The sequence below is a fragment of the Triturus cristatus genome, chromosome 2_2, assembly GCF_964204655.1.
Source record: "Triturus cristatus chromosome 2_2, aTriCri1.1, whole genome shotgun sequence".
Lineage (NCBI taxonomy): Eukaryota > Metazoa > Chordata > Amphibia > Caudata > Salamandridae > Triturus > Triturus cristatus.
The window spans coordinates 563,492,711-563,519,324 of record NC_140582.1 but is presented as its reverse complement, the minus strand read 5'-3'; the positions used below and the strand labels follow the sequence as shown (position 1 = coordinate 563,519,324).

The 26,614-nt window shown below is 45.0% G+C and overlaps 1 protein-coding gene across 1 annotated transcript in view; it reads right to left on the bottom strand.

The window, feature by feature from the left end:
* The window catches only part of TDO2 (tryptophan 2,3-dioxygenase), a 161,558-nt gene that overhangs the window by 19,413 nt on the left and 115,531 nt on the right, over positions 1-26,614 (bottom strand). The window contains exons 8-9 of the mRNA XM_085641715.1: positions 23,461-23,572; positions 20,928-20,985 (exon numbers count right to left, since the gene is read on the bottom strand). Coding sequence (XP_085497841.1) covers positions 20,928-20,985; positions 23,461-23,572 — 170 coding nt within the window. The remainder of the gene's footprint in view (positions 1-20,927; positions 20,986-23,460; positions 23,573-26,614) is intronic.

Sequence of the window (26,614 nt, the reverse complement as noted above, 5' to 3'; positions counted from 1 at the left end):
CCCTATCACGAGAAATCTTAATGCCGAGATATTTTACGTCAGACTCACACCATTCTATGGGATAGTCAAGTGAGAACGTCCGACATCCATCCGTCAGATGGAGGATCTGAGACTTTGACCAATTGATTCGCACGCCCGACATCTCTCCGTACGTTATGAATTCCCGGAGTAGCGGGTTCAGGTTATTTTGGGGGTCACGCACATACAAAGTAATGTCATCTGCGTAAAGCGACAGCAGAAGCTGCCGCTGCTCGCAAAACAGTGCCCTGTGTTGATGACTCTGTCGCAACCGCGAGGCGAGGGGCTCCAGCGCCAGCGCAAACAAGAGAGGGGATAAGGGGCACCCCTGCCTGGTCCCACGGGCGATTCCAAAGGGCTCCGATGTCCTACCGTTGATTAAGACCCTGGCACAGGGGCCACCGTAGAGGATAGCTATCCAGCCCAGGAAAACCAGGGGAAAACCCATACTAGTCAGCACCGCTACCAGGTAATCCCACTCTAGGGAGTCGAACGCTTTCGTCGCGTCCAAAAAGACTGCCACCATCTGGAGGCTGGGGGCCACATTCTGTAAAGTTGCAAACAGCGTGCGCAGGTTGTGCGACGTTGCCCTGCCTGGTATGAAGCCCGACTGATCCGGGAGTACTAGTCCCTCCATAAGGAGCGTCAACCGGTTAGCCAGAGTTTTAAAGAGGATCTTTGCGTCACAGTTAAGGAGGGACAGAGGCCGGTAGGAGTCAGGGGAGGTCGCCGGTTTGCCCGGCTTCAAGAGGGAGGTAATCAAGGCCTCTCTCATGGTAGGGGGAAGTTTTCCCAGCGTGTGGGCTTCTTCAAACACCACTTTCAAAATCGGGGCAAGGATATCTATGTACGATTTATAAAACTCGATCGGGAGCCCGTCGAGTCCCGGGGCCTTCCCCGAGGCCATTTGCCTGATGGCCTCACGAATTTCATCAATCCCAAGCGGTGCCATGAGGAACTTCCTCTGTGCATCAGAGAGCCATCCCAATGTGATCTCACCCAAATAGGGACCCAACTCCGGCGGTTTAGTGTGAACGGAGGAGTATAGTTCAGTATAATGAGCAACGAATGCTTGCATGATAGACCGGGTGTCCCTGTGGAGCTCCCCCGAGCTACCCTGGATCTCGAGGACTTGGTTGTTAAAACGAGGCGGCCGGATTGCCCAAGCCAGGTATTTACCCGGGCGCTCCCCCTCCCCGTAGCTGCGAGCCTGAAAGTATTTCCCCCTGAACCGAACCTCTCTGTCCGCAGTTTCTTTATAGTCGGACAATAGTTCGCGGAATCGGGCCTGCGCCCCAGCATCAGTGTGAAACGTGGGGGCAGTCTCCAAGTCTTTAAGGTCAGTCTCGAGTTTACGAAGGGTACTACGCAGAACCCTGAGGACCCCCACCCCTTTCGAGATGCACAGTCCTCTAATTGTGACTTTAAAAGCCTCCCACACCACTGCAACACTGTCCACCGTGCCACCGTTGCGCTGGAAGAAGCTCTCAATATCCTGTGCAATTTCGGACCGGAAGACGTCGTCCAGCAGGGCAGTTGGCTGCAGTCTCCACGACATCGGAGAGCCAGCGAGGTCAGTCAATTCAACGCTCAGCAGGACCGGGGCATGATCGGAGTATGTACGAGCAAGGTGTTTTACCCAGCCTATCGTGGGAGCAAGCCCCGGGGAAACTAGGATATAGTCCAGTCTCGCCCACGTGGAGTGCGCGGCAGTCCAGTGCGTGCCCTCCCTTGTCGCCGGGTGCCTAGAACGCCACGTGTCCAGCAAATGACGCTCAGTAAGGAGGTCATGCACATATGCCTGCGAGCGGGAGTAGTGGTGTGGGCCAGGATTCGCCCTATCCCTCTCGGGGTCAACAGCTATGTTAAAGTCACCTCCCCACACTAGGTAAGTGGAACCGATACGTAAAATCTCTCCCCATAGCGTTTGAAGGCAAGACGGATCATCTGTGTTGGGACCATAATAGCACGCCAAAGTGAGCGTGTCCACGCCCATGCGCCCCCAAACAACACAATACCTGCCCTCCCGATCAATCCGTTCACCCATTTGCACAAAAGGGGTATGTTTCCTAATGAGGATGGCCACCCCACGCGAATAGGTGGAGTAAGATGAGAAGGTACGGTGCACAGCCCAACGCGACGCAAACAACACAGGCCTGGAGGGGTCCAGGTGCATCTCCTGAAGAAAGGCTACCCCTATGTGATGCCTATCCAGGTATGCCAGGACATGTCTACGCTTTCTGTGGTCTCCCAAGCCCCTCACATTCCAGGTCAAAAAGTTAAGCTGCCCAGTAGAGTCCCTACGTGTCTGCGGATCACTCATGGAAAAGAAGAAGACTCAAACACAGCAATACAATGCAACCACCGCCCCCCGAACAATGTGAAGAAGACAATGCCAACATCGCCACATACCATTCAAAACTAGCATACACACCAAATCCCCAACTCCCCCCCCACCCCCCACCCACAGCAGCATCCCAAACATGCTATCTGGACAGTCCCCCTCCCCCCCACCCCGAAGCAAATCCCCTCTATAGCAAGTGCCATCTGGGAGCAACATGTAAACTTAAAGTCAAGTGGGTAATACCCTTGGGAGGACAGTCTAGGTGAATACACAGTAACCCCTCGAGCCAGAAGAGTGCGCCCAGCCCGAGGGCCGGACCCTCTCCATGGACAAAAGGGCGCCCAGCGAAACAATAGAGTCCTGAGAGTCTAATGCAAGCTAAAGAAGTGTTGAACTCCGCTAACATCCCCTCACAGTGAACACAGCTAGGTCCATGGGTCCCCATGTCAAGTCCCACAATGGCAGACACGCGCAACACCTTACCAGCTGACAAGCAACAGTCTCAGAGTCGACAGGACAACGATCCAGCACCGTCATCCTGGTGCCGGCGAAGAGGGGCAGTCCTGGTCACGTTTCTTGAGTCGCTTCAAGAACTCCTCCGCCTGTTGGGGTTTAGTGCAAAAAATGTGTTTCCCTTGATGAGTGATGCGCAGGCGGGCCGGGTAAAGAAGCGCATAGTCAATTTGTGCAGCTCGCAGTTTGTGCTTGACCTGGACGAATTTCTTCCGCTCCTCCTGAACCACCGGGGTGAAGTCCGGGAATATAGTGAAGGCTGTGCCGCCGTAGGATAGGGTCTTCTTCTCCCTCGCCGTCCGAAGCGCGACATCTCGATCACGGAAGTTCAGCAAGCGTGCGATAATAGGGCGGGGGGAGCCCCCGGCGGCGGTCTCAGGGCCAGAGATCTGTGTGCCCTTTCGACGATGAACTGAGGAGATAGGGAGTCCGTGCCCACCACCTCTCGCAGGAGACCCTCCACATAGTCCTCCATCTTGCCCGTGTGGGTCGATTCTGGAATGCCAATTAAACGGATATTGTTCCTCCGACTGCGCGCTTCCAATTCCTCATTTTTGGCTGCTATTACGTGGAGGACTTTGTCCATGCGCGCCACAGTGGCAGACAGTTCCGTTGTGCGATCTTCGGTGTCTGAGATACGCCTCTCCGTCTCTGTGAGGCGTTCGCCATGGCTGTCAACCTTATGCACAATCGAGTCCATGCGGGATTGCATGGAATCCATTTTGTCCACTATGGTCGCTAGACTTTGCCGCATATCCAGCAGTATGGACTTGACATCCTTCCCCGGTGGGGCCTCCACCGACGTCGACCCCCCCGCAGCGGCCTCCGGCTGCGACCTGGTCTGCTTCTTGGGCTCGAAAGTGAGGCGAGGCTGACGACTGTCCGGCTTCCCCATGGCGGCGCTGTCAAGCTGCCCACAGCAGGATCGAGGGCGCGTCCGGACCGCGAGTCCGGCCACGAGGGCAAAAAGCAAAGGGGTAGTGCGGCAGTGCAGGGGAGGGGGGAAACCTCCAGACCGTGCAGCGGGTCACAGGATCAACCACAGGCACCCAGTTCGACCCCCTCCACCTGCTACGTGGGACCCCGCTGGAGACCAGCCTCCGCACCCGGGACCGATCACGATCACCCAAGCGTAACCCTCACCTCCGCAGCAGGTAGCACCACACCTTGAGCGTCCGGGGCGACCCCTGCGCGGATCGCCAGCAGGGAAGAGCCAGGCAGGCGGGGGTAAGAAGGATCCAAGGCGAGCCCCACACGTAGGTCCCGCAACCGTGACTCGCCAGTCAGGGGGAGACAGCACGCACCGCCGTCCAGCGCCCCCAGGCCAATGGCTCCCTGCTCAGTCCCGTCTCTCCCCAGCGCGGGCTCCACAACGTAGGCTCCGGCGCAGGAGGGCCAGCAATCAGTGCACCAGGCAGGCAGTCCCTCCGGGCCCCGCACCTCCGCCGATCCGCCGATCCGTCGGTCAGTCAATCGCCCCCAGTGGGCAGGCAGCCAGGCACCAGCGGGGGGGGCGAGAGATCCGCACAAACCGGGGCGAGCGAGGCAGCACCACGCCGCAGCAAGGATCAGTTGAGGGCCGGGAAGGCAGCCGCCGCGGCCATGACCTCAGCCGGACACGCCCCTCACCAGCGCCAGCGCCCGCCGGGCACCCCGCTGCCACCTAGGTCATCCCCTCGCCCCCGGCCAGGGGTATCCAGTGTGGGCCACAGCGACCCCCGCAGGCACGCCGCAGGGCCGCCGCCCGCAGCCTCGGATCCGGAGGCGAGGCCTGTCGCCCACGTGGGAAGCACCGGCCTCACGCTACGGCAGCCTCCCGGTCTCGGCTCCAATGGGACGTCCGCCACAGCCGGCGCAGCTCGCAGCGGCTCCCCAGTCCGATATTGCCGGGCCACCAAGGATGAAACAGCGCTCAGGCTGCGGTAGGGATGTCGGGCCGTCCACACAGGTCCGTGCAGGCAGCAAAAGACGACTGTCAGGAAGGATTATGAAGGATTTCGTCGCTGGGCTGCGGGAGCTTCACCCGAAGGCAGCCATTCCGCTGTGCGCCACCTAGCGCCTCGACTACCTGTCACACTTTTCTTTGTGCCGGGAGGTATCGCCGCCATCATCCGCACATGCAGGGTGGAGGAACTCAACCTCCAAGCACTTTTAGTGACAGCACACTTGGTCTCAGGATCGTAGGCTTCTTTCATGAGCTTTTCTCAAACCGGAGATCAGCAGTAAACAGGGGGCAGAAGGTTTCCTCCTGGCCTGTTTCAGTGTCTTGATCATATTACAGGCGTATTTCATTTGTCTGTATTTCAGTCTGTCTCTGTATTGTTTATACTGAAGAGGTTCCTGAGGGCAGCTGCAGGTTTACAGTGCCACCGCTAATCAAGTGCAGAGGGGCCATGCTTCAGTAAGTTTTCTATGATCGTATGCTACTAGTTTCGTAGGACGCATCAATCTGGTAGTTTGAATTGCTTACTGGGTCCCTTTTAAGGAGCAATTCCCTCTGGCCATGACCACTAGCTTGTTTTGCTTTTCCTTGCTTAAAGGGTTGTTCCAAGTCATTGCCTTCCTCCTCATTCAGGCCTCTCATGATCATGGTCATTGCATATCCATCACGGTGAAAGGGAAGGCATCTGGTGCCTGCTTGCCCCTGCCCTCCAATGAAGTGTACCTCAATAGATTGCATATTAGCGAGCGCAGTGGTGGCTATAAGCATGGAAATTGCCCTCACAGAGAGGAGACTGTCCCTAAACTCTTGTAATATTATTGTTCCCTTGGATGAAGCTCACCTGAATCTGTTTATCACTTGTTCAAAGTCAAATCTCCTCAGCTGGTATTGGCAGATAATCCCACCACTGGAGAGCATAAGGAGTCTGTTAAGGTTAACAAATCTAAGAGGGGTCAGCGGTGTGGATTCCCCAAAGCTGTCACTCAGACAGACTTCTCTATAGACAAGATGCCTGCAGCGGTTCAAGGTGGTTTAGCTTTCAATGTCCTCAGAGATAGGCACCTCAATATTTCCACCTGACTTTGGTAGGAAAGAGTTGCCAATCAATTACTACACAGATAAAATCAAGGTTCTGATTCGGTCTTAGCTCACTCCAGTTCTCACTCGTTTGGGAGTTCTTGAAACCCAGCTCATATCCATTTTGGTGCAAAAGTCTCAGGCCCGCTCAATCCTCCAGACGTTAATTTGCCCAACCCCATTGCTCTACTCCTACAACTGAATTTAACGCTGACAGGAGCGCCTTCTTTTGCCCTTCCTGCACCTGGATTGGCCCTGGTCATCAGCATACCAGTCTCCAGTTCTGTGGTGGGGTGTGTAGAGGAACACTTAGCTTACCCAGACCTGTCCCCTAACTGCACTATAACTATCATAAACCTCCCCCTATCTGTATGCCCTTATGTGTTGGTTTTGACTGGCTTATTCCTCTACAAAAACACTTTGAGGAGTCATATGGGGATTTGCACAACAAAGTACTGGATTGGATAGTCCAGAAAAGAGATTTTTCTCTTGCAGACAAAATTCTTTTTACTCAAAGGATCGGCTGGATAGGCCCTGGCCCTATCACCTCTAAAGGGGACTGTGTTATTATCAATTTTAGATCCCTGCTTCAAAAACAGGCAATATTGACCAAGAACCCTAGTCATTTTATCCCAGAAAGCTCCATAGTCCCTGTAACCCTTGAGTTTTTCTATAAGCCACACCCTGTACTGTCCCACTCCCATATCGCTTTGCCCCAGACCACCCATGTTGGTTTAATGCAGACTGTTTAATGGTTAACTGCTGTTTGTGAAAGGCTCTGATGGAGCGACTGAGAGATGCTATGGTGGTCAGCGAGGCAAGGCAGGACTATAAGTGGATACTCACAGATAGGAAGAATCTCTTGAATAAAAAGGACTGGGAAGAGCTGGAGCTAGCAGCTTCTCAGAATTCCAGCAAGGCTAACAGGTTCCCCCAGCGGGATACCCCTCCTAATCAGCTCCTTGTCCAAAACATTTGTGGTCAGGAGTGAGTTAAGCAATTCTCTACAATCTATCAGCTTCCCTCAGATAAGGTGTGTAATGAAAGGCTGAATGTACAGTTAGCATGCTTCCCTGCCCTCCAGATCTCACTTCCGGAAGTGGAGGTAGCGATCAGGCAGAGTAGTAGTGGTAAAACCCTGGGGCCCAATTAGATTCCCTTTGGAACTACCAAAATGTAACCCTGAGTTCTGGGGCCGTGCTCACTAATATATTTAATTATTCATTGTGCAGCATGGTTACTAATTCCTGGGCTTCTCTATAATTCTACCAATATTTAAAAAGGGAGACGAAAATGTTACAGGCCAAAATCCCTAATTGATAGGTCAGTGAAAATCCTAGGGAGGGTTAATTTTAATCATCTGCAGTCTTGGGTTAGTGATAATAACATTCTGTGCCCCTGTCAATATAATTTCTGTCTGGGGCTAGGTACATTGGAGCACGTCCGGAACTTGTATCTAATGATGAGCAAATGCACCATTGCCAGATGCTGCCCGATGTAGCTGGCCTTTATGGTCCTTTTTTCTGCATTTGACTGTGTGCACAGAGCCAAGCTGTGGTTGATTCTCATAAATTTAGGGTTAAAAGCCCCCTTGGTTAATTTTCTGTATTCCCTACATGAAACTGTGGGGTACCGTCGAGCTGGTGAAGTTTCTGTGTTTTTCTATTAGTGAGTGGGGTGCGTCAGGGATGCGTTTTGCCACCTCTGCTATTTATTATTTATATGAATTAACTAAGCACCCACTTGTCTCTGTCTACCAAGGAAGTACAAAAAAGTAATAACGCATTCATCCCAGCTTTATTATACACCAATTATGCTTTTTTGTTGTTGTGGCCCAGGAAGGAGAAATCTGTCATCCTTAAAGTTGTTAGATCACTCCTAATGCTTCGTACAGAATTTTAGTTATCTCGGCATCACTTTTGATTCCTCTAATACCAGGCAATGCCATGCGAAGTCAGCATGCATGAAACTGAAGAGGGCGGCCTAGTCTCTGTTTAACGTCACTGGAAGGGAAGGTAGGGGCGCTATTTGTACCATATCAAGATGTTCACTCTTCAGTGTGTCCCTACAGCTACTTATGGCGCAGGGACTTGGGGGCATCATAATGCCTCCCCCACCCAGGTGAAGGAAAACAGAATTCTAAGGTGGTTACTCAATCTTCCGCCAGCTAGCCCCATTTTGTTTTACACTCTGAACTCAATCTAGAATATGTCTCTGACAGAATTAAATTGGCACCTCTCTTGCTCTGGGGAAGCGTATGGTCAAATACTGAAGTGGGCTTCAACAGAGAAGTTGTTTTAGATCGTCTCAGCCTGGACAATGGTCTCTAAATCCCCTGGTTGAATTTTGTTAGAAAGTTCTTCACTGATATTTGCCTCCCTGAGATATTTACTGCCCCGTACATTTTGAGCTAATGCGACTGGGGGCAGGATAAGTCTTGTCACGCAGAGTTCAGTTTGTCCTGCAGAGTGGAGGAGGTTTTTAACAAGCACTCTGTGTACAGCTACTTTATCACACTTCCCGTAGGAGACATGGCATTTTATCAAACTTTGGAGCTCTCACAATGGGAGAGGTCACTGCTTTTTAGATTTAGGATAGGGACTTATTGGTGCCTGTTGTGATTTTCTGAAGAGACAAATGTGTGGGGCAGTAATTTACCTCCATGCTCCTGTGATGGAACGACAAAGCTATCTTTATTGCACTTCATGTTTTTCAGGAAATGTTATTGTTAATCTTTTTAACTGTCTTAGGCACATTCTGAAATCACTTGTTCGTACAAAGTGTAGGGAGACCTTTACGCACCTTCATATGTTAGGTAGCTCTGACATTTGTTTCAGAGATTCCTGCTTTCTTAAAATGTCTATACGCGATAGGAAATCGATAGAGGGTTAATTCCTAAAGATTTTTATGATGCTGTTTTAAAATTTCTCTGATTAGTTTTTAGACAATACTTTTTGCCCAACCAATGCACTTTATTATTGCTGTTTATTTTGTACTGATGTTATTATTTTTGTTAACATATGTGTATCAATGCCCTAAGCTGTGATTTGTGCTTTTACGATTTGTATTCGAAAATCGAATAAAGACTTTTGACTTGACTTGATTAATATTTGTTAGATCTACAGAATGATGATGATGATGCCTTTGCAGGTGAGGATGAGTAATTGGACAAGCCTTCAAAAACTGAAGAAGTTGTTATGACACAACTAGGTGAGCATACACTTTCAACATATAACATTAGACATCCACTTAGCGCAGATTGGTTCCCTTTAGAACAAGTAGGAAGGTGTATAAAGGAGTGGATTAGGAAAAATTTGGACACAGAAGTATGGACTGAGATGAGAGCAGAATGCTCAAGGCCAACGATAGGGGAAAATCTATGTTATACACCCAATTTTGATGCAGACCAAATTTATTTTATATTCAAGTTGGGAGGAGACCCCAGAAAGGGTCTAGAGTGATCCTTGAAGCAATGTCAGGACAAGTTGTTAGATATGCTCGGGCCACTGGCAGGGATTCTTGATATGGCAGAGGAAGCATATTTAAGGAAAATTCTAGTGAATACAGAGCTATTGAGAGGTTAGAGTCCGAGTGTGATTTGTATCTTTGGGGACGCAAATGCAGTCCTTATTGCTGAGAGGCGTAAGGTCATTTTGATGAAGATAAATCCAAAGTTGGGAGACAAGGTAGGAAGAGGATGTAAAAGGCTAATTGTTTCCAGAGGGTTTGGTGAAAAGCATGAAGTACGTCTCCACCTTTACCACCCTTGATAAGGTGCAAAGCAATATGCAAAGTGTATTCGGAAGTGGTGTATTTGGCAGGGCAGGCAGCCGGAAACTTACTGTTGACCGAGGGTAGACAGGGTCCCATTACTGTAGCCAGACAAGTGGAAACAGTAGAGTTTTCCAGACCTCAAAAGGATTTTTCCTGAGCAGAGGAAGATCAGGGAGAAGCAGGATTAGTAATGGAAGAGTATCAGGCCCTGGAGGAGCACAAGGTCAGAATGGGGATAAATTCTCCTTCTTCCTCAACCATGGTAGGGGGAAGATTGAAGTTTTTTGTGGAGAAATGGCAAACGATTACATGACATCCATGGATATTAGAGGCGGCTCAGGGTTACAAATTGGAATTCGTGGAGAATCCCATCCAAGAAGTATAGCAACAGAAATTGAGTCTGGAGAAGGATTTAGTGGAGGTTGTACACTGTGAGATAAAGCAGATGTAGGAGAAGGGTGTCATATTAAAGGTGAAAGAATGTTGCAGAGGTTTTGTAAGCAACATCTTATTGGAAAAGAAGGACAAGTGTTGGCATCCAATGATAAATTTAAGGATGTTGAAGAGGTTTGTTGTGTTCAGGCATTTCAAGATGGAAGGAATACATTTGTTAAGGGACATTCCACAGGAGAAAGATTGGTTAGTATAACTGGATTTGAAGGATGCATATTTTACAATCTCTATGAGTCGAGGAAGTCAGAAGTATCTGCAGTTCTGTTGAAACCAGCATCTTTACCAGTTTCAGGTAAATCCTTTCGGTCTATCTTCAGCCCCATGGTGCATCTCCAAAATATTGAAACCTGTTGTGGCTTACTTCAGGGAAAGAGGAATACGTCTGGTCATATACCTAGATGAAATACTTTCGTATTGCAATATTTTGGGGGGTTTTAAAAGTGACAAAGGCATGCAGATAAGTCATATACAGTAAGATGTACATGAACAAAAAATAGCAACAGTAATGCTGAATAAAGGAACATTCAACCCAAGGACACAGAACAGAAGTCTCCATGCACAGCATACACAGTAATTGAGTGAAGAGAAAAAGTGGGTTGAGAAAGCTGCCTATGGTAGGTGGAAGAATCTGAGGGGGTGAATCAGAGGTAGACCTCCCCGTCCATAACCCAGTAGGAGACCACCCTCCAACCCTGGCACATCAAAAACCTGATACAGGTGCGGTGTGTGACCTGTTGAACAGGAATGGAAAGAGAAAGAGAATTGAGGTACTCCATGGAGAAGTGTGACGTGGGAGCACCAGTAGCGCCCAGGGGGTAGTATGGCAATGCCCTGGTTGCTTCCTAATGGTAGGAGCCACTTCTGTACTCTAACAAAACAAACTCACAGTGTGTGTATGCCTGCCGGCATTAGCTGAGGAATCGGCACACAGATCCTGTTGTCCCACTGCTTGGGTCCAATCACCACCGTAGGAAGAAGGCCCATACCTCCTTGAAGTTATGCATTTGGTCATTCAATTTGTATATGGTCTTCTCATAAGAGGCCATATCATGTATATCAGACGGTCATGTGTTAAAAGACAGGCTTGGCAATCTTCCAATGACAGAGGATCCCCACTATCGCTCTGACAAAGTTGTGAACAACCATCGCTCCTCTGGGTTAGACAATTTCAGGAGAATCAACAAGTCATGAACAAAGCCAGACAGCTGGGCAGCCACACTGAGCTCGCTCTTCAGCAGATCCCAGACAGAACTCCAATAACGCATGAGCGCAGTGCAGTCCCACAGGGCATGCACTATATAGCAGTCTGGCCCTGCACACCACCAATACTTAGAGCCTGCCTGCATGTGGGCCCTGTGAATTTTCATCATCATCCAATGCCATTAATGAAGGATCTTCAAATAATTAAATTTCAAAACAATATACTTTTGATGTCTCAAGAGAAGGAATTATTGGAGGCACAAGTGAGGATTTTAAGGAATGTTTGGAAGGTTTGGGGTTTTTTGATAAAAGAAGAGAAGTCAATGGTAGTGCATTCAAATGTGCTGAAACTTCTGGGCTTTCAGATAGACACTCTGCAAACAATGCTTATGTAACCAGCGAGGAAGGTGAATTTGATCAAGAAGGAAATAAGACGTGTTGAAGAAGGAGAGTTTGACCTTAAGGGGTTTGGCATGAATGATTGGATTATTGTCCTCTTATATTCAGGCCATTTTGCCAGACCTCTTGAATTATTGGGCTCTGTGAATGGTGAAGGGAGATGCTTTTATGAGAGGTTTATGGTATGGGGACAGGATCATTTTGATGTTGGAAGCGAGAGAGGAGTGGTGGTGGCAAAATCATTTAGAGTCTTTGAATGGCAGGGCAATATTTGACTGTGCTCCAGATTATGTCATGGAAACAAATGTGAGTTTGCAAGTTTGGGGAGCTCATTTGGGAGGTCAGGAAACTGGTGTATGTTGATTGCTGTAGGAGAAGAACTTGCATATAAATTGTTTGGAACTGAAAGCAGGACTTTTTGCATTGAGCAACTTCAAGAGTGTTTTGCAAGGAAGACCAGTGTTGTTGCGCATGGACAATGTTTAGGCTGTTTTGTACATACATTGTTTAGAGGGGAACAAGCTCTAAAGATTTGACAGATTTGACAAAGGAGCTGTGATTTTTTTGTCTGGAGCACAGGATTTCTTTGAAGGCGGAGTGTTTACCTGGGAAGGAGAATTATATAGCGGACTGGAATTCATGTTTCTAAAGGGATTTAAGCGATTGGAAGTTGAATTTCAAGTATTTCAGGAACTTCGGATCTGGGGACCAATGAAGCTGGATTTGTTTGCAAGCAGGTTAACAGCCCAGTTGAAAGAATATTGCAGCTGGTTACCTATCCAGGAGCAGTAGCAGTAGATGCATTCCAGCAAAAATGATTAGAGAAAGGGCTTATACTTTTCCTCCATTTGTGATGTTACAGAGGGTTCTGCTGAAGGTGAAGCAGGAGAAATGTCAGTTGGAACTAGTATTCCTTTTTGGACATATCAGGCATGGTTTACAGGGATGTTAGACCTGCCTGCGAGATTCGTTTGATGCTAAAGGCACAGGGTGTTCTTCTTATCAGAGAAGACAGTCAGAAGCACCCCTTAATAGTGAGCGTAGTGTTGATCCTTCTTGTTTGGAAGGCTTCGGGAGATCTGGAGATTATGAAGGACTTTCGAAAGGGGCCGTTGAGCTTCTCAGGGAGTCCAGGACACCAGAAACGAGGCATAGATAATAAGGGAATTTGGAAAGCAAGTTGAGAAAGGTTTGAAGTACAGAATTGTTAGAGGTCCACAATTTGCTGCGGAACATGTATTAAATCAAGGAAAGTTGATAGGAAGAGATATTTTGGTGTGTAGCGCAATTAAATGTATGAGGTTAAGGAGACCTCTGACATCTAGATCTGAATTGTAGCCATGAAGCAGAAAAGCAGTTGTTGATTTCTTATGTACAGCCATTTAGGGCAGTGAAGACTGTGACAATAGTGAGATGGTTGGATTATGTAAAGAGAGAGACATCTGTGGATGTGGAATTCTTTGAGGCCCATTCAGTAAGGGGTGCTACGAATTGTAAAGCGATGTTATCCGGAGCATTGTTATGGGATCCTTTGAGGGCAGCTGATTGGTCAGGAACTGAAGTGTTTGTGAGGCATTATTTCATGCCCTTGGGGCGTGTTTCGAGGGAAGCTTTGAAAAGCTTTTAACATACATAATGCTAGCCTCTGATCTTGTAATGAAATAGCGATTCACCATAGAGTATGAAAAGAGTTTCTAAACTCCATTATTGATACAGAGGCAAGCATTATCCTCATGGTATGTGGCTGAAGGGGGATTGCTTTAGTTGTTTTAAAGTTGTTTTAGTGTAAAAACAAAAACTTTAGAAAGGAAATGGAAGAATAGGAAGAAAGTATGTTAATGTTGTTGTTATTTGTTTTGGAAAGAGAAGCACATTAATGTTGGAGCATCACAACTAAACAGAATCAGAGCCTGGGGAGAAACATTCACCTCCTACTGCTGTCCATGTTTGTCAGTTACCTCTGTGGCCAGGTACACAATATTAACCATCAAACAAGGAAAGCAGGAGCTGTGAGAGGAGAGAGAGTCTGCCTAGAGTGGTGGAGTGTTTTAAAGGTCACAGGGCACACTTATAATAGACTGCCCAGCAAACTATACTGATCATTAAGGACTCTCTCCCTTGTTATTGATCCTCACCTCTGTATCGCTCCAATAATGCTGAAAAAACTCTTTAATGGCCTGTGTAGACTGCTGCAGTGGGCTAAATGTCAATATTAAATTAGTGCTGATTTTATTTCGACTAAAGCTTTTTCATCTGAAACATTTAATGTAAGGCAATTTCACAATTATGAATTATAACCATACTTGATTATATGCTCAGTCTTTGGATTAATATGTGGAAAAATGCACGCAAAATTTAAATTTTACTCAATTCGACTTCAAATAAAATTCCCAACTATGTTAGAAAACTATTTTGGAATGTAGCTTAGGGTGAAATATATAAAAAAATCTGAGATTTGTTTCTTTTTCATTAAAATGTGTCAAATATATTCTCACCGGATGAGCCTTACTTTTAATTAAACTTAGATAAGATTGAAGAGTTGATCAATTATCCTGATTCTGCCAATTGTGACCCCCCTCTGGCATCCCCTCTGGGGTATTCCTCTCACTCATCTTATACCCTAAGCAAACTACAGCAAATGAGAATAATATGCAGACTGTGCATATTTTGCCACATCTTTGAAGTAAGTAGAAATTGTTCTCTGGTCCTGATTTTGCAACATTCTATTTAAGGTGATGTTTAAAGTCCATTGTGCTTTCTTTACATTGTTTCCTTCACCAGAGAGCAATTATGTGCTTATTACAATCTTAGGGTGCTCTAGTTGGAAGTAATACTGCTCATGATAGTTTCCACTTTTAAAAGGTTCACAAACTCTGGATCACTCTTCTTCTTTGTCTGCATTTAGAGCCATATGTACTAAAGCATTTTCCCAAAGACACTGAATGGATAAAAAAAAATGTTCATACATCTGGCCCAAACTCTAGACACTTGGCTCTTGAGAAATCATTTGCCTTGAAGCAAAGCACTTCTTTTAATATGCCTTATCCTTCCTATTAGTTCCTAACCTCATGATACCTGCAAGCAAATTAAAACACTAGTAGTACCCTTTAACATAAAGAAAAAATTAAATCAAAATATATTGAAATGATTTTATCAACAAATGTGTTGTAGTCAGTGAGCAAACACAGGTAATTTACAAGTGTATCTAGGCTAAGTAATAGGTGTGTGTGAGAAAACACAGCTAATTTAAGAGTGTATCTAGTTGAAGTGATAGGTGTGTGGGGATACAGCATGGAGGACAAGTGCACCCATTTGCAGGTTGTTACTCTCCACTGCTACTTAAGAGAGACATTTCCTGTTTTGTTGTTGATAGAAATTGGATCTCTAGTTGGCAGAGGTATGCACACTGTCCAAGTAGGGACCACAATTGTAGTCAGAGTAAGTCAGTTATACACCCTAAATTAACCTGTGCTCACCCTCTGGTAGCTTGGCACAAAGCTATGGCCTCAGAGGCAGCGGAGATGTGTCGGCATTGAGCGGAGATGAGTTGGTTCCGACCGGTGCAACGGGGACGATGCATGGAGTTTGCAGAAAACAACCAAAAATCACAATTCCAAGTTCCCAGGACTGGATGGGCACTACTTGGTAGGGCAGGAGTCACAGTTGGCAGAACCTAGAAGCTGTATCAGGGTTGTTGGTAGTCTTTGATATCCCTGAGACTTCAGGACAGGAGGCAAGCTAGCAAGCCCTTGGAGTCACTTGATTCTGGGGATGTTGAGATACCAGTCAAGTCCTTCTCATTCCCAGGCAAGGAGGGCTGCAGGGCAGGCACAGCAAAGCAGGAGTCCAGCAGAGTGACAGTTCTTTCAGCAGCACAGCAGAAAGAACTGGTAGAATGTCCTCAGGTCCAGTACATATACCCAGTTTTGCCTTTGAAGTGGAGAAGACTCAAAGAAAGGCCTTTGAAGTGCACAAAGTCCCTTCCCTTCCTGCCCTGGCTCCAGACTCACTACAGAGGGTTTAGAGCTCTGAGTGGGGACAGGTGCAGCACAATTCAGGTACAAGTGTTGGCTCTTCCCTCCCATCCTGCCCAGGAAGGACACTCAACCTGGTGATTACCCATCTGGGGCACCTATGCTCTCTTTATGTGTGGCTGTCTATTGGAAATGCAAAAAGCCCAGCTGTCACCCACCTCAGATGTGTATTCAGAGACAAGGAGAGGCACAGAATGGTTAAAGTAAGAGAATGCCAACTTTCTAAAAGTGTCAGTTTTAGACTTGCAACGTAAAATCCAACTTTACCATACGTTGTGATTTAAAATTGTGGGCATAGAGACACCAAACCTGACATATCTATATTTTCCTAATTGGATATTACACTTATAAAATGTAATAAGGTAATCTCAATGTTAACCTATGGGAGGGATAGGCCTTGCAATAGTGAAAAACAAATATAAGTGTTTTTCATTACCTGGACATGTAAAACTTAAAAGTACATGTCCAACTTTTTTAATACACTGCACCCTGTCCTTGAGGCTGTCCAGGGCCTACCTTAGGGGTGACTTATATGTATTAAAAATACAATTTTGTCCTGGCAAGAGTTAACTTTCCAGGTCAAAATGGCAGTTTAAAATACACACCTAGGCTCTGCAATGGAAGGTCAGAGACAGGTTTAAAGGGCTGCTTGAGTGGGTGGCACAATCAGTGCTAAACGACCACTTGTAGTATTTAATGTACAGGCCTACTGGATTTAGGTGTATTAAAGTTTGGCGTGCTTCCTTCGTGACTAGCTTGTGGCATTGATGTTTTGTGACACATATGGAATGTGAAATCAAAGGAAAACAAGAGGGGGACTACAAATAGTGAGTTAGTAATCCTAAAATGAAGGTCCTTAATGAAAGCAAAAGTAAATTCAGTGGATGCTATAGATGTGTGAGCATGGACATGCTGTGGATTTCAGGGGGTGTTTTGCAAGAGATAAAGATTGCAGGAAATGTGGGAAGAGAGGACACTTAGCAAGACTGTGCACAGATCTCTCAAAAAACAGGGTGGCATTTGTGGATGAAGACAGTGGTACACCAGACATAGTTCTCTGTGTTGAGAGTGGGGAAAATGTAAAGATACAAGGATCAAGGGCAGTGTTTACGTTAAGTGGGGTACCTCTGGCAATGATGGTTTATCCGGGGTCTATGTACACTATTATTCCCAGAAATAGTTTTGAAGAAAAGTGGCCTAACACTAAATTATTCAACAGTGATATTATGCCTCAGGGGTATGAGGGAGAAACAATACTTATTGAGGGGTTTGCCAAGACACATTTTGAAATTAAAGGTAGGAAAGCAGTGGGCAAGATGTATGTGTCACCTGAGGGTCCAGCCATTTTGGGTTGGGTCCAACAACATGATTTGCATGTGGGTCTTGATCCCAGATCAAAGGAACAAGTATTTATAGTGCAAACGTTTGATGTTTTAAAAATTATTTTAGTCAATTAAGATAATGTATTCAGTAACAAGTTGGGAAAACTCAAGGGTATGTTCATGAAATTAAAGTGAAAGAGGATGCTAAACCCATTAGACATCGTGTATGGAAAATTCCTATTGCTATTTGCAATGAAGTAAACGAGATGCCAAAGCATATGCCAAAGGAAAGGATTATTGAGTCTATGGAGGAGTCCGAATGTTTCTCTCTGGTCAAGATCACACAAAAAAGGATAGTAAATTGAGGTTTTGTGTTGACCGTAGATCGTTGAACCAAAACATAGTAGTGGGCAGTTTTTCATTGCCCAATATTTCAGAGATGGTGTTATTAATTTATAAAGCAACATTTTTCACAATGCTGGTTCAAAAATCAGCATAATATCAAATTGCTTTACATCTAAAATCAAAACAATATTATGCTTTTGTTACTATGGAAGGTGTTTGCAAATTTAGAAGACTTCTCTTTGGCTTGGCATCTGCTACCAGAGTTTTTCAACAAATGCATAATTTATTTAGTGATGTTGAAAACGTAAATCATTTCCAAGATGATATTTTGATTACAGGGGTGAGTGAAGCAGATCATAACAGTACATTGGTTAAAGTACTCAAAGTGTTAAGTGATGCAGGGCTTACAGTGAGGAAAGATACGTGGAGATTTTTGTGGACAGAAATAGATTATTTGGGTTACACTATCTCAGAATGGGGAGTTGAACCCAAAGAGGACTTGCTGAAATCGATTAGATTAGCTGCCACTCCCACAGGAAAAGATCAGTTAAAATCATTTGTGGGATAGGTAGATTATTATGCCAAATTTGTCAGTGATTTTGCTGACAAAACTGAGCCTCTTAGAGAAATATTGAGGAAGGGTAAGCAATTTGAGTGGGGAACTAAACAGGACAGAGCAATTACAAAAATGAAGGATGAGATAGTAAATGGAGGTATCTTAACCCCATTTGAGCCAGAGAAAGACTTTTTTTTCAGAGTTGATGCCTGCGCCCACTATATTGGTGCTCTCCTGTCTCAGGTGAAAGATGGAAGGGAAAAACCAGTGGCATTTGCTTCATACATACTCAATAAGTCGGAACGCAACTATGCTGTCATTGAAAGGGAGGCCTTGGCTGTAGCATGCGGTGTTCATTATTTTCACACATACCTTTGGGGGGGTCATTTCACATTGAAGGCAGATTACAAACCTTTGGTTAAGATTCTGAGCCTGGGAGGGGCACACAAAATGTCTTCTTGTTTAATGTGTTTTGCGGCAAAGTTACAGGATTACAAGTATAAAATAGAATATGTCACAGGGTGAAGAAATGTGCAGGCCAACTGCTTCTCTAGAATGCCACTTAATGGGGAGATGTAGATTTGGATAGTGAGGATGATGTGGTGTGTGCAGTGGCAAGTATAGAAAATGCACTGGAAGAGGGATTCAAATCTATAACCAAGGTAAGTGGCAGAGAGCAGCCAATGAAGATGATGTCTTTACAGAGTTGGTGAGCAGCATTGGAGTTGATTGGAGTCGAGAGGATGATGTAGGACCTGTTTTAAGAAGTTACGTCAAGTTACAAGAAGAGCTTAGCATTGGAGCTATAGCCAGTTTAGTCCTAAGAGGTGAGAGATATGTGCCTCAGGAAGGCGTGAGGAAGAAGCTGTTTCTGTTGGCACATGAAGGTCATTTAGGACAGACATCTACTAAGAAATGTCTCATTGACAAGTATTGGTGGTCTGGAATGGATAAGGATGTAAAGGTTTGGGTAGACAATTGTTTGTTATGTAGAGAAAGTGAGAAAAGATTAGAGATTGGAGCACAAGGTATGGGTTCTTTGAGGAGGAATGAAAGAGGTAGTGCTTGGGAAAAGGTTTGTTTAGATTTTATAGGTCCCATGGGTTTTTTGTCTGACAATATAAGTTTGCCATGGTGTTAGAGGATATTTATTCAAGATGGGTAATTGTAGAAGTTTTACAGAACATCACAACTGAAAATGTAATTAGGAATTTGAGACTTGCTATTATGAGAGAAGGTTGTCCGGGAGTGTTGATAACCGACAATGTTACACAATGGATGTCTCACACTATGCAAAGTTTCTTGAAGCGGAATGGTATAAGACATGTATGCACTTCTCTTTACCATCCTCAAGGAAACGGTATGGCTGAGCGCATGAATCGGTTACTTAAGGGTACCATACTGATGACAGTACAAGGTAAACAAGATGTTAAAAAGAGTGTGGAAGATGTAGTTTGGACATGTACTCCTGCTGTAAATGGAGAGAAAGGGGAGACTCCTTTCAAAAGGATGAGAGGTAGAGAGGCACAAACAAAGTTGTCTCCTCAATGGCTAATAGAAAGTAAAATGCATAAGGAAAAAAGAAAAGTAAACAAAAATAGTAGAAAGGATGGAAGAAGGAGATTTAGTTTAAAATAAATTTGGAAGGAAGGAAGATGAGGTTCATAACTTTTCCAAACCCATGTGATGTTGAAAAATGGACAAAAATGGAACAAAAGAAGAGTAGCATTATCTTGTAAAAAAGAATCAATTACATTTTTTGTGGAAGATGAAGATGCAGAGGTGCAATATGATGCGTTTATGTTATTGGAAGATGTGGTAACTAGTGGTAGGAAAGGAGGAACGGGTAGATATTTGGGTAGAATGAGGAATGCGGGTGGTCGAAGGGTAGTAATAAGGGGTCTGATAAAACTAAACACCTGGTAAGATCTCCAGGTAGACATAATCGATTGCACCATATGCCAGTTAAGTTTGCTGACTACATAATTAAATAGTAGTTATATTATATGTCAGGTTGTTTGGATCAGATATGGAATTTCTGCACAATTGATAGTACTGCCTTGTATGGGCTAACCCTATTTGTACTCCTATTTCAATAGTGTGTCACTTGTTTTTTCACCTGACTTTTGTTCTATTGTAATTTGTTTGTTCTGTAAAGAAAGGAGATATGTTATAATTTATGTGTATTAAAGTTTGGTGTGCTTCCTTCGTGACCACCTCGTGGCATTGATGTGGTGTTTCATACGTGGAATGTATGGCCTGTGCATTTAGTGTGACCTGAGCAACCATCAATGTGGACGGCAGTTGATGAAATAAGCAGGCGGAGGAACCTCGTTCATTCGATGGGGGAATAACCTTCTACATGAAATGTCAATTGGAGTGTGTACGTTATTCACTATACCAATGTTATCATGTTTTAGAGAAAGAGCACATGCACTTTAGCACTTTTAGCAGTGAGAAAAGTGCCAAGAATACCGAGGCCAACAAAAATGAAGTCAGCAAAACAGGAGGTCAGAAGGCAAAAACATTAGAGCAAACCACACCAAGGATGCCAGATCTGACAGCTGTTGTAAAAGGGGGCCGTTATTTATTCTTCTTTTCTGAGGTCCTTTATATAGCATATTTAGTATAGCTCAGTTACAACTTTGACCTTGGCACATGATTTACTTATCCGAGGATAAGCTGGGAGGCCCAGTCATTTTACGCTTTGGTTGTGGGCTTCCACGATGGATGCTAATAGAGCAATGTCCATATTATATAGTTACTAAGTAGCATATACTTTGAAGCCTAGTTTAACACCTTACAGTAATGCATTCCTAATAATTAGAGGATGCCCTTGGCTTTGATACACAATTTAATGCCCAGTTTCACCTTTTCATTGCAAATGACCGATTTACGTCCGGTGTGAATGTAGAGGTAATCTGTACAAAAAGTGCAAATGTAGGCTTACCTATAAAAGTAGATCATCAGAGCTCCCTTCAGGGCATTGTAGGACAGCCGTCTGTCTCCTGAAACACAATACATTTTTACAGTGTGTCCCATTAACTTGGTAACATTATGATTTTTTGGGGGGAATCAGAAAGGTTTTCAGTCTTCATGGAAATCAGTAATAATGTAAGCAAGGCTAACCTATTCCAAATAATTTTGAAACTGCTTGCATCCAGCTATCATAGCTTAATTCATACAGTTATTTGAGACCACCGATGAGCCTTGTACATGAACCTAAGGTATGTGATATGCTGATGGAGTAAAGATTTACTGAGTCTAATAGGCAATGGTGAACCTCATTAGCCTTATACATAATCTTCTCTGCAGCTAATCTAATGCTTGTACAGTGAACATATGCAAATCCCAGGTATTGTGTATTCAGTAACAAGTAAGAGCTGTAGATTTCCAGTTAATTAAGTAGAATTGATACTGAACTTATCTTATTTCTTGGTACCTCTAATTTTGTCTGGGGAGATTCAGTGACTTCCCCACTATTCCTCTGTGTTGTAAAATGGCCCAGTCAGAATTTGAACCAAGTCTACTAGATCCTACAAGCAACCTAGCCACAAAGGCACTATATCAATTTAGTCACACATACACCCTAATAAACATCATAATCAGGGCACTCTTTAACTTGAATTGCATTCAATATTTTGAGTGCCTTATGGGTTTTGCAAGATGAAGAATATCCCACATCACATTGCACAATAACCCATAGAACAATATTGTATCACAGTGAGAAACGTTTTGGCCAACGTCAGGTAGGTGAATAATGTATTGGGTTTTTTTCTATTCTGGAGTTCACCATGTCCAGGCCTTACATTTTTTAAAGTGGATCCATATTTAGGAACAAAATATTATAGCCAAGCACAGGCCGATAATAGAATCAGTAAGTTAGATCATGTTAACTATGATACATCACTTCTTACTTATGAGAAAGTGTCTGTTTCAAGATTTATATTGTAGAGGATTCCACTTTACTATGGAGAAACCCACTCATTGCTGCATCAAATCCCAATATTTTCTGCTGCTCCAGCAAATGTAACCTTTTTGATTTGGGAATCAAAATAATGAACATGGTTATTTCTTAATAATTTTTCTCAGCTGTGAAAACATAAATGTGGAATATGCTCATGTGGCTTTTGATAAATTGAACGCACTATTGTGAAGCTCTATCTAAGAACAGTGAAACACAACAGACATCATAAGCGGACAAGAACATCCACTAGCATTTCATTTATTAAACTGCACTAAGAATACCAATCTTTAAAATTTAGAGGGTATGGCGCATTCCGCCATGATAGGGACGTGAACTGGTTCTGAGTGAACTGGTTCTAAGACAGTAGAAAGCCAAAGCCATTCTTAAACTGGGAACAAAATCAATGTGTGGGACTTTATGTAGAACCAGAATTGCATCTGTTTCTAGGCTCACCTGCCTCTCATTTTTTAAGTCTCCTCTCCAGATTGTCGAGATGCTGTTGTCTAAATTTATCTGTATATTTTAATACTTAGAAGATAGCTGCTGTTGCGATTTGCATATTTTTTGAAAATCTAATGATTCATGTTTTTATGATAAAATGTTCTGCTTTGTGTTCTTAAATTTGACATTTTTCATGCATAAAGAATGTTAATATGAAAGTTATTTGCTACAGATGGTTGCTTAGTCTCCAGTACATGATTATTTTCAACATTATATGGATTGCACCAGTGCTTAGTTTGTGCCAGTGGTTTCTGGTGCTCGGCACTGGCGCTTGTCAGCACTGGCCTAATTTTGAGATGAGCACAATTGTGTTTATTAAGTCAATATACTTAAAATGAATAATAGTAGCCTCTCATGCCATTATTATTGCTGTGTTTTGCCTGAAATAGTCTGAATTGTCACACTTGTAGGAGTGCGATGGTTAGGTGTTATGTTGGTACTGTCAGTGGCAGTAGGCTGCAGCGGCCTTCTGAGACGGGCCCTGGCACTTCATGTTTTAAAAATTAAGCACTGGATTGCTCTTCGCTAGGTTGCTATGTTACAACTATAACTATTGGTAAGTACCTTTATTTATTTGAATGAAAATTATGTATTGCTTTCCTTCAGAAGGTGTAGCTCACTAAGGATTGTTATATTAATCAGATGTTTTTGATAACTTTCGCGCTGTACACACTTGTTGAATTTTCAATATGGCTAGGTGTTGTGAATGCAATAATAGTGTAAATTAATATAAAGCAAGAAGAAAGTAGGTGAAATGTTGGAGTGCTGATGTTAAATGTTTTCAGGCTGACAACAGAATACAATGGTTGCTTCTTGTGGACATAATGATATCTGTACATGCTTCCGCATTTAACTGTGAACATTATACAAAGCAGACACAGGGATTTTACTCGTAGGGTCCCAAAATGTGATTAAGTTTGTGGTTAATACAGTGTGTGGTTTGTTTCTTTCTTTATGAATGTCTGCGTCCTATTTTAAAAATCTGAACTTTTTTAACTTTGTCTGCTGAATGTACCTTTTCCAAGAAGATGTTCATGACGTTTCTCGTCAAATAGTGCTGTGAAAACTTCTTTTTGTTTTTGGATCTCTGCCATCATTTCTTCTTTCTCTTCTGACTCTGGTTTGTCCTTTGGCAAAATAAATAAGAAATGGTTATGCTCACATTTCTAATTCTGAATTATCAACTTGAGATCTAGTCAGTAACAGTTCTCAAATAGAAGCAGGGACAAAGATTTAAATCCCCATGCTGATGTATGCCATGGCTCTGCCTTTTGTTCGATACTTTGTTAGTTATGATATACATTTGGGAGTGAATCATTTGTACAGATTTGGGAAAAGTTCATATTTTAAGTGCCAACTAAAGGATCACTCAGCATCACAGAATCTAGGTCTAATCATTGGTGGCAAGATACACGGTTCGTTTGTGGGAAATGGGATCTTGTCAAAATTCTTCCTATATACACCACCCTGTCTGCAGTCATGCACGAGTCCATGGTGCAAATTCACTCCTGAATTGTCAGCGGCTTAGGACTAATCCACCTTACTTCGAGATATTTTTCTGGCAAGTTCGTAGGTGATGAAAATACTTTGCCTCTATAAAGTATGTCTCAGTAACCATTTCCACCCTTAGCAAATCTCCCCATGCTAAGAAGTTGTTCTTCTTGATGTGTAAAGGCTCACTGTTGGAAATGAGATTCCTGGTTGGCTGAGGCATGTACCCTGGCCAGGCAGGATTCACTACTCTTGTCAGGGTAACCTAGATACACAATAAAAGATAACCCGTGCTCACCCTATGGTAGCTTGGCACAGAACAGTCAGGCTTATCTAAAGAAGAAATGTGTAAAGTATTTGTGCAACACACACAGAAACACAATGAATACACCACAAAAAAACTCCACACAAGTTTAGAAAAATAGAGAATATTTATCTGAGTAAAACAAGACCAAAACAAAAAAAATCAAAACAATAGAAGTCGAGATATGAATTAGTAAAGATTAAATGCAAAAATAGTGCTTAGACGCCCGTAGTGGTCAAAAGGTTACTTGAGGTCACAAGGGACTGGTGTAAATCCAAAGTTCAAACCGACTACAATGGAGGGCATGCTGGCTACAGGACCCACGTAGGGCCGACTGAGAAAGTAACTTGGATGGAGCAAAGAATCGGCAATTGGGGGCCCGATGCATCAAACTTTTCCACGCAGCTGGGTTGCTGCATCGTCATCGAGCTTCGCTGAACTGAAGGTAATGCGTCGTCATCGAGCCATGCAGAGCATCGTCATCGGGCCATGCAGAGCATCGTCATCGGGCCGCGCAGGCTGTAGAACCGCTGTCGTCGAACAGTCTCTGCATTGGCGTCGAAGGGCGATGCGTTGATTGTGATCTGAGCAGTGGTGGCTATGCGTCGATTTTGATGAAAGCAGATGCAGAACCCATTTCTGAGGCCCAGAACATGGAGGGGGCACCTCAGGCAAAGGTAGGACTCATAGAAGGCAGAGTCCAGCAGCCCCAGCAGAATTGCATGAAGTCTTTGGTATCCCCGAGACTTCAGAAAACAGGAGTCATGCCAGCAAGCCCTTGGAGATCACTTGAAGTGAAGGCAGAGTTCAGCTCTCCTTCAGCAGTCAGGGAGCATCACGCAGCAGGGCAACAAGCAGAAAAACAGTCCTTCCAGAAAACAAGTCCAGTTGAGTCATTTGAGCAGCACAGCAGTCCTTCTAGCAGAGGTTTAGTTCAGGTTCCAGAAGTGTTTGATTTCAAGGGGTCAGAATTACAGTACTTATAACTAAAAATATCTTTGATGTTGGGTAACTTCAAAGCAACTCTCTTAAGTGCACAAGGATCCCTTTCAACCAAGGCTGCTAGGCTATCTGTGGGGGTAAGTCAGTGCTTGGTGTGTGAACAGGACACTACTTATTGAAGTGTAAGTGTTAGCCCCTCCCATACCTCCCTGCCCAGGAAGACCCATCAGAATGCAGATGAATGCGGATGAGTGCTCATAATACAGATGAGCCTCACCTTCCAGTGTTTGTGGCTGTCTAGAGGGAATGTTCAAAGTGTAGCTGTCACCCAGTCTAGATCAATCAATCAATCAATCATAGCATTTGTAAAGCGCACTACATACCCGAGAGGGTCTCAAGGCGCTAAGGGGGGGGAGTGCTGCTACTGTTCAAAGAGCCAGGTTTTGAGAAGTCTTCTGAAGGTCAGAAGGTCTTGGGTCTGCCGTAGGTGGATGGGGAGGGTGTTCCATGTCTTGACAGTGAGGTGGGACAATGATCTGCCACCGGTGGTCATTCTTCAGATGCGGGGGACAGTGGCGAGGACGCGGTCTGCGGAGCGGAGCAGGCGGGTGGGGGTGTGGAAGCTGAGTCGGCTGTTGAGGTACGCTGCTCTGGTTTTGTGGAGTGCCTTGTATGCGTGGGTGAGGAGCTTGAAGGTTATCCTCTTGTTGACAGGGAGCCAGTGCAGGTCTCTCAGGTGGGGTGTGATGTGGCTGCGGTGAGGGATGTTAAGTGGAGGCATTCTGGATGCGTTGGAGCTGTTTCAGGAGTTTGGCCGAGGCTCCTGCGTAGAGGGCGTTTCCGTAGTCCAGTCTGCTACTGACGAGGGCCTGGGTGACCGTCCTTCTTGTTTCGGTGGGGATCCACTTGTAGATACTGTGGAGCATGCGGAGGGTGTTGAAGCAGGAGGAAGAGACGACGTTGACCTGCTTCGTCATGAGAGGATGGAGTCGAGGATGACCCCTAGGTTGCGTGCGTAGTCGGTGGGTGTAGGGGCTGTTCCTAGGGCAGTCGGCCCCCAGGAGCCATCCCAGGCCGAGTGGGTGGATCCGAGGATGAGGACCTCCATCTTGTCCGAGTTCAGCTTCAGTCGGCTGTTCCTCATCCAGTCGGCAACGGCCTTCATTCCTTTGTGGAGGTTGGATTTGGCGGTGTGGGGGTCTTTGGTGAGGGAGAGGATCAGCTGGGTATCGTCAGCATAGGAGATGATGTTGAGGTCGTGCAGTCGGGCGACGTGGGCGAGTGGTGCCATGTAGATGTTGAACAGCGTTGGGCTGAGTGATGAGCCCTGGGGTATGCCGCAGATGATCTTGTTGGCTTCGGAGCGGAAGGGGGGAGGCGGACGCTCTGTGTTCTGCCAGAGAGGAGGGAGGTGGTCCAGTCCAGGGCCTTT